We start from the raw sequence: 8,809 nt of genomic DNA, 5'->3' as shown, positions 1-8,809 counted from the left end.
ACTTTACTTTATAGCTAGTCATCATTACTTTGCTTTGCTTTTCTTTTCTCCTTATTTTCCTCTTCGGTGTTTTCCTCATGTAATCATCATTTGGCTTGTTCACTTGTTAGGACTAGTTGTGTAGTTTTTGGCCCTCTATAAGAGATGACTTCCCTCTTGTAAACAAATGATAATGAAGTATATTACAATTTTTGAGAGATAAAACTGGGTTAGATGGGTGAATTTATTTGCCAACTAGAGAAAATTTAGTATAGCAGTCCGGCGTATAAAGCATGTCATGTTACCACAGGTATACACCCATTATTTGAACCCATCTGCTAGCTATTGCAATCACTCCATTCACTCCATAAAATCAAATGCAAAAAGGTTCTTCTTATATGAGCGCATTTCCTTTGCACCACAGAAATAAATACAAAGCAAAATAAATCTGTATAAATTAATTACTCAAGCATATGTAGGATAAACTTGTTTTACATACATGTTTCTGAATTAAAGTAAAAAAAAAATAGAAATAAACTAAAAGAAGAAAAAAAGGGTTTAAATTTCGAAGCAGCATCTTATTGGTTATGAAATCTATAGAGGTATTCAACAATAAGAACTTTATAGTATACAGAAAGAGAAAAAAAAAATACAACAAAAACAACGAAATTGAGAGGTACCCAATCTATAGAGGTATTCAACAATAAGAACTTTATAGTATACAGAAAGAGAAAAAAAAAATACAACAAAAACAACGAAATTGAGAGGTACCCCCCCCCCCAAATTACACTTTTCAGAAGTAATTAAAACAATTAGAGAGATTGATATCACCTTTAATTTATAGCTTAATAATTTTCCAGGTTGAATGTGCTTGGATCCTCCTGATGAATCCAACCAAACTTCTCCAAGAAAGGGTTTGTGAGTGTCTTTGGTGGGTACACAGCAATGTCCTCCTTCCAAACATTTTCATCCCCCAAATCCCTCACTACCTCCCACAAGCAACTGTTGCATTTAAACCCACCTCCGAAGCTTATCATCAAAACTGTATCTCCTTTCTTCAACCTCTTCTTTGCCTCCATGTATCCCAACACGTACCAGAGGCTGCTTGCTGATGTGTTCCCAAATCTGTGGAGTGTCATCCTTGCAGGTTCCAGATCATACTCACTCAGCCCAAGATTTAATCCTACCCCATCGATCACCGCCTTCCCACCAGTGTGGAGGCAAAAATGATCCACCCCAGTTTTGAAATTGATCACAGATTTTGGTGATGGGCTAGAAGTAGCCCCTCCCTTGGTGGGATGTTGGAAGGAGGTCATTTTTTTCACTAGGGTTACAAGCAAAAACCTCACCAGCTCCCTAATGGGTAAAATCTTGGGGGAGATCACCTTTAGGTTGTCCACGAAAGCTCTCGTAGCCGCCTTGGGTAAGAATTTGTCTAGGTGAACCCCTAGATTCCCTTGTGTATCTTCTTGTTGGATGCAGCTCCCGTAGGAATCGTCTCTCGCACCGTGATGGGTTCTCACCAAGCACTTCAACTTGAACATGGCTCGGTGTTTTAAGGCCCGTTTGTTGGTCAGTAGAATTGCGCAACCGCCGGACCTGAACAAACAGTTTGCCAGAATCATGGATCTGGCATTGCCTGAATACCAATTGGGGCTCAAGGACTCAGAAGTGACCACAAGTGCATAAACATTTTTGAGTGACTTGAAAATGTTTTTCACTATGTCAACTGAGATTAGGGATGCTGAGCAGCCCATCCCACAGAGGTTAAAGACCTTTATGTCCTCCCTCATCTTGTAGTGGTTTATAATCCTGGAGGGCAACGATGGAACAGATGCAAACATGGAGACATTCACAACAAGCACATCAATTTCTGAAGGTGAAATCCCTGATTTGTCAAGGAGTTTCTTGATGCTGTCATGGAAGAACTCCTCCATCTCCGAGATGCTGTCTTCCAATGTGGGACATGATTCCCTGCCTGAGAACATGATTCTTGGAGCATAAGTTTGCTCACCAATCCCTGAGCTGACAATTGCCTTGAGGAGGAACTGGTATTCCAAAAGGCCAAGATTCTTGGTCCTCTTGATAATCTCACCTGAGTACTCAGTGTCTAGCTTTCTGTCATCTGTGGGCTTGTGGCACTGGTAGTCCAAAATGTAGCACTCGTGGTCTCTCCTCTCATCAAAAAGCTTCCACATCATAAAAATGAAGAACAAGGCTGAAAAAACACAGACTAAAGCAAGAAGCTCCATTACAAAATGGGGAGAGAGAGATAGATAGATAGATGTGGATGGAAATGTGAGCTTGAAAATGGGAGTCTTATAAGAAGAGGGAGGAGGAGGAGGTACACTACATGTGAAGATGCTAAAGACTCCCATTTACAACTTCCCAACCCCCACCAAACTGATGTGTGTGGCTTAAGCTTTTTAACAAGGAAATGATACCATACAGCTTAATTTTGTCTGTTGTTCTAGTTTGATTTTTCAATTTGATGGCCACGGAAAAAATAAAGAGAGGCATGTCGAAAGAGAAAAATATTTGTGTTTATCATTTCCTTTTGATATCAAACTTTATTGCTTAAGTCACATATTAAGCATGGAAAAGTAAATATATATTGGAGATCGCCGGGGTTCTAGACTTTTTGTGTAACTTCCTCCAATGAGCAAAATTGCAAACGTACCATGCATAAACCTTGCAAGGTCTCCATATCAAAGAACTACTAGCTGCAAGACATTGTATTTAATTCTTTAAACCTTATAATTTTGGGCATGACCAAAGGCTTCAAAATTTTGTAATATTTTTAAAATGGAAAGGTATTATAGTTCACAGTTAGTAGCTTACCCGCATTTAAGAGAGATCAGGGGTAGCTCGAAAGAAAAAGAAAAATATTTTTTGTATGGTTTAGAAGAAAGAAAAGAAAACATAGATTGCATACAACTAGCTAAATTTCCATAGAAATTGGTTGGAAGAACAATAACCAAGAAAAATTAAGCAGAATTTTTTCTACAATATTTGTGGAACAAAAAATAATTCAAAAAATTCTCGAGCTGATGTGTGGACTTTTATTCACATTTGACGAGAAAACCCTTCATTAATTTGGCGAAGCCTACATACGTTCCACACGCAGTTCAATCAATAAGACCTGAGTTGCTGACTAAAATTTCTCTTACTCCACTACCCATGGCAAGGCCATAAAACAAGAGAATTAAAGGTATAATTAATAACTAATTCTTTCCTCATTAAAGACTTATTCATTTATTCAAGGAAGCATCGTGGCATTCAATAGAGGATTACAAAAATAATTCTTAAATATTATTAATTTAATAATATCCGTCCAATAGAGGATTACAAAAATAATTCTTAAATATTATTAATTTAATAATATCCAGATAGATTATTCTCAAGCATAATTCTTAAATATTATTAATTTAATAATATCCAGATAGATTATTCTCAAGCATCTTTAAGATATCTCATCATCTTAAAGATACTTTCCTGCTGCATCTAATGGATATCACACTCTGGCTAGCTGGACGCCGACACATGGTATATCAATCCCTACACATGTGGTCGGCTACACCTCCTTATAAATACTCATTTTACATACTTCTCAAGTAAGTTGAAGCAATTTGTTATGCAACTAAGCACTAAAATCTCTATTTTTAGAGAAACTGACGTAGACATCAAAGATCCATTGGCTAAAACTCCCCTCACCCCCCCCCCCCCAAAACTCCTTGGGCGCATGACTTTGGTCTTTGATCAAATGTGTGTTTTTAGGTACAATTGTTAAGACTAAATACGACGGAATTTTGCTACCATAATATTGATTTAGATAATAAGTCACGTACTCATGACAAAATTAGCATGAGCAAACATTTTCGATTCAGGAAAGGACAAGGAGGATGTGAGTTGAACAAGTATGAATAAAGTGATATACTGCTATTATATATAAGTGTTTCCCTCAGCACTTACAAGCTTAAATACATGTTGTATTAACCTTATTGCAATGTTCTTATCACTCAATTAGAGTCCTCAAACAAATAATGAAAATGCTGGTGATCTATAACTGAACATACATTATCACTTACAGTTAACTAGGGTATTATATATCTTACTTTAATAATAAGTTATATTATTTTAAATTTGGGGATTTTTCTACTGGCTGCTGGTGTCTGTTGAGTTTTGTAATAAGCCAGTTGATTTGTGTTGGACTTGGCACTTTGGTAAAACGTATATTTATGAGAAAACTGTTTGGTTAGGAACTTGGCATTTATGTATTGACTCTGTTCAGTCTATTCCCTGATTTAGGTGTTAGGTATAAACAATGCCTTCCTAACGAAATGAGTCCAAGGCTAGGTCCTCAGCTCTCAACTCAAGTTGTACAAAGGTTTTAAGACCTCAAGAAGAAAATTTATACAAGTGTCATTTATTCTGATTCACTCGCGTCAGGTTCTACAAGTCACTACCAAAAAGTCAATGTATTATATTATAGGAACGAAGTTTTGAAATATACAATGAATCAACCAAAATTATCGTATTTATCATCCATGTGAGTTGAAGCTGAGGTATTCTACTCACAAATAGAGAAGAATTTCACTAAACTAATGATGATTATATATTGTTGGATTTGAACAAGGAACAAAACTATATTAATTATTAGACCATTAAGCCTAAAACTCTTTGCAATTCGTGTGGGTGCAGTGCTTAAATCAAATAAGCTGAGGAACAACTAGCTGAATTAGTAAAATTACCATGGATTCACGAAAAAAAACTAATGGAAGTTGATGAGTTCTTATTGTGAGTGCGGGAGTAAAAGTGCTCTACCACTGGAGCTATAAGTCCACACTTAACTAGTTGTTCAGAAAATCCTAATTTAATTATATAACTAAAGTGTAGTTGTGATGTAACCTATAGCTGAACCTTGCTCCTCATCATATTAGGCCTCTTGCAATCAACCAGGCCTTGAATTTTAAATTATTACTTTGGCGATTAAACGGATGAAGCTGAAAGGCTGAAAGGCTGAAAGCAAACCCTAATAAACACGACAGTTTGTAGCTATCGCCAGTTGATATATGCATTGGACTTTGCTAAATTATACACCAGTTCGATGGTTGGAGACTTAATTACCATTTATGCATTGACTTTCTATTACTTGTTTTAAGCGTTAGGTATATATATATAAACAAAGTCATTTATGAGTTCACGCTCTCTCAGTCTTTCTCTTCGATCGCGTGAGAAGGAAGAAAGGGATATGTTACTTGTAGGGACTCAAAGTCAGAGTTTTTCAAGCTTTAAGAGGTTATGAAGAAAATTTGTACAAGGCGCATGCTCTTTCAAATGGGTATGATCTCTATTCATCCTGTCCTAGCTAGCTGCTACAAGTCAATACCAAACAAACTATATATGTTTAAGGTAACGCTATATGAAATGATCACGTTTATCAACGCTATATGAAATTATCTCGTTTATCAACACTAAATGAAAATCACACAAAATACTTATAAGAGAACAAGATTGTTGTAATATAAACGGTTCAAACAAAGTCGTTTTCCGCAGGGATTATTTAAAACAATTTATGAAAAACCAAAATTTTAGTTAATTATTTAAAGGAAAAAGGATCATTTAATGACCTAAATTTAGAGAAACAAAATTAATTAAAAAGGTTAATTAAAATCTGCAATTTTCAGAGAAATAAAAAGGAAACAATTTTTAGAATTCAAAATGAGAAAATACTAGGGTTCGCAGTCACCCTAACAATCCTTCGTAGTTCTTCTAATTCCTTATGAATTAGACATGCATATTTTGAAGGTTAGGTTTTCCTAAAGTACGCCCTACTTGGAACCTCCAACATAGAATGTATATCTAATATGCAACCTGTCCATGGTGTCCAGATTGAATGTGAACATACAAGACTCATTAAGTTTTGTGAAAACCTTTTGAAAAACCATATAACTCTTAAGACGTGTCGTCCATCCTAAGTAGTTACACATGTTAACCACAAGAAGCCTTAGTTAATTTTAGAGACAGCCCTCCGCCAAAATTACATCAAATTACTTTTCTAAATATTCTAATGGCCGCGAATCACTAAGACAAATAAATAGTTTAAAGCACAGTGATTAACAATCCAAAACTTGCATGCACAAATTCATAAGAAAATTAAAAAGAGACTACATATTCTTGCTAAGGATTATGGCCTCACCCTAGCAAGGAGAATTAGTTATGCATATTTATAATTAAAATCAACATAATTGTATTAAACTAGAAAAAGAATGAAAACACCTAAAAGTATAAGTCTTGAAATCTCTAAACTTTTCCCAAAATCTTCTCCCAAAAATTGCATACGTAGAACAGAAACCCTAGGTCTGCCAAAAGGCTTATTTATACTACTCTAACTAAAATCCTCATAGTAAAAGGTCTTAGAATCAAACTAGGAAACCAAATAAATTGAAATAAAATAGGATACATAATCCTAAATTGACTTGGTAAATTCATCCAAAAATTTGCACAGCCACATTTTGGACCCATATCAACTCCAAAACTGGCCCGAAATAGCTAGATTTAAAGCTTGAACTATTATGAACACTTCTCTAGAAGGCCACGAACCCATCTGAGGTCATATTGGGCTCCAAAATGCAACGCACACTGCTCCTTTATTTAATCGCTAAAAAATAACCGTTTGGTAGAAAAATCTCAAATTTGACCCCAAGCATGCCAAGAGACATGCGAACATCCTCCAATTTGAATCACTCCAAATTTCGTCCGTTTGATTACATTTTGCTCCAGAGTAAGTCAAATGTCCTATATTGAAAATATAAAGCAAAATATCAAAATTTTACCAAAATAATTACCAAATTATATTAAAAATATGGTAAAATATATAATATAATATTGACTCATCAGCTGCCAAGCCGGAGGCGAAGTGGATGATCATGGCATCAATGCCCATGTTGCCGTTGAGGGGTTTCACCATCACTTGATTAGGTGTACCGTAGTCCAGCCTCTGGAATGGCCAACCGCAAGCCCCATGGCACAAGATTTTGGGGTTTTCGACAACGACGTATGGTTTGTTGTCAATTAAGTCGTGGTCATAACATTTGCCACGGCACAATTGGTGCACCGTCACTTGGCTCCCGATGAAGAACACGAAAAGAGTGTTGGGCTTGCCAAGGTCGGCCTTCTTCACCAGACTCTTGAAGTATGTAAGGGTTAACACTTTTCCGATCAAGTACTAGGTGGGGTACGGGTAGTGGGGGTTAGACCAGTGAACAATTGGTAGCTCTCGATAACGTCCCACCACCTGTGCACGGCGGCGACGTGATCGTTCTCAGTGTTCTCGAGGGACCTCAAGAAACTCTGGATCACGTTGTTTTGTTCGGCTGTAAACTGGCCGTAAAATAGGATGGAAAGGTTAATGTTGCCGGTCATCAAAGGCCCTCCGTGGTATGTGATGGTGCCGCCACCTCCATGAGCTCGGAAGTTGCCGCCAGCAGCAGGTGCTGCATCACCAACGTGTACGACACCACTGTTGAATTAGTGGCCAAGTGGCCAAAAGCATATAATAAAAAATGAAGGACATAATGATGTGGGAACATCATTATGAGGAGACAATTGATTATGTTTGTTGAAAAGAAAAAAGGAAGGAATGTCAGGATGATGTTTGTAAAGGAATGATTATTCCTTTACTTTGGATTTTTTATTGTGTGCTTTTGTATGGATGAAGTTATCATCCGAATGTGAGAGAAAGGAAGTGTGCACCATTTTCTGTTTTAGTAGCCATCTTTGATAGAGCAAAGAAAGTTGCAGAGAGCAGAAAACTGAGAGCAGAAAAAGAAGAAGAATGTGCTATTCTCTTTGGTTAGTAATCACCCACCAAGGTAATTGTTGTTGTAATAGCTTTGAGCTTTGTATAGAGAAGAAATTATTCACAATATTTCTTTCTCTATTTGTTTCTTTGGTGTGTGAGAGCTATTGGTTGTATTGGGGTTTTTGGGTTGTGAGCTTGCCAACACTTTGTAAACTCCCATTTGGTTGATAGTGGATTATTGGGTGAGCTCCTACTGCTCCGAGGACGTACTCCAGTTACACTGACTGTTGAGGAACCTCGTTAAAATCTTGGTGTCTTTTATATTTTGTTTTTGTATTCCATTTGATATATTTCTTGTGGGTTAGCTGGAATTGGTTCCAACGGGTTTGGTGCTATCCTAGCACAACAATTGGTATCAGAACACTGGTTGCTCTTGGGTACTGTCTAGTTGCCAAAGATGTCAGACGGGCAAGATGAGAATCCTTTTGGAAGCAACTCCGAGTTTGCAAGAACTATGGTGCAAAATGCAAAGTTCGAAGTGGAAAAGTTTGATGACACAAACAACTTCGAGATGTGGCAATGTGAGTTCAAAGATGTGTTGGCTTAACAAGATCTACTTGCCGCTTTGGGAGAGAAGCCGGAAGCTATGTCGAAACCGGAATGGGAAAAATTAAATTTGTGGGTTTGCTCTTCAATTCGGTTGTGCCTTGCAAAAACTCAGAAGTATTTTTTGATGCGGGAGACATTAGCAAGTGTGTTGTGGCAAAAATTGGAAGACAAGTATATAACGAAGAGTGAAGAGAACCGGCTACACTTGAAGAAAAAACTCTACCGCTTCCAATACAAAGAAGGCACAAAAATGATTAGACATCTTGATGCTTTTAATAAGTTGATTGTCGACTTGTTAAATTTAGATGAGGATATTAAGGATGAAGATAAGGCCTTAATATTGTTGAATTCCTTGCCGGACTCTTATGAGCATTTTGTTACCACTATTATGCATGGTATAGAAACTGTGAAATTTGA

General features: G+C 36.9%; 1 protein-coding gene across 1 annotated transcript; it reads right to left on the bottom strand.

Annotated features, from left to right (window-relative positions):
- Positions 1 to 536: 536 nt before the first annotated feature.
- On the bottom strand, positions 537 to 2,344 carry LOC126614211 (3-ketoacyl-CoA synthase 12-like). Its single transcript, XM_050281799.1, has one exon. The coding sequence runs from the start codon at positions 2,229 to 2,231 to the stop codon at positions 825 to 827; it is 1,407 nt and encodes a 468-aa protein (XP_050137756.1). The 5' UTR covers positions 2,232 to 2,344; the 3' UTR covers positions 537 to 824.
- Positions 2,345 to 8,809: the final 6,465 nt, after the last annotated feature.

Source organism: Malus sylvestris, chromosome 3 (assembly GCF_916048215.2).
Source record: "Malus sylvestris chromosome 3, drMalSylv7.2, whole genome shotgun sequence".
NCBI lineage: Eukaryota > Viridiplantae > Streptophyta > Magnoliopsida > Rosales > Rosaceae > Malus > Malus sylvestris.
The sequence above is the reverse complement of the archived record's forward strand: the minus strand, read 5'-3'. Positions and strand labels throughout refer to the sequence as shown.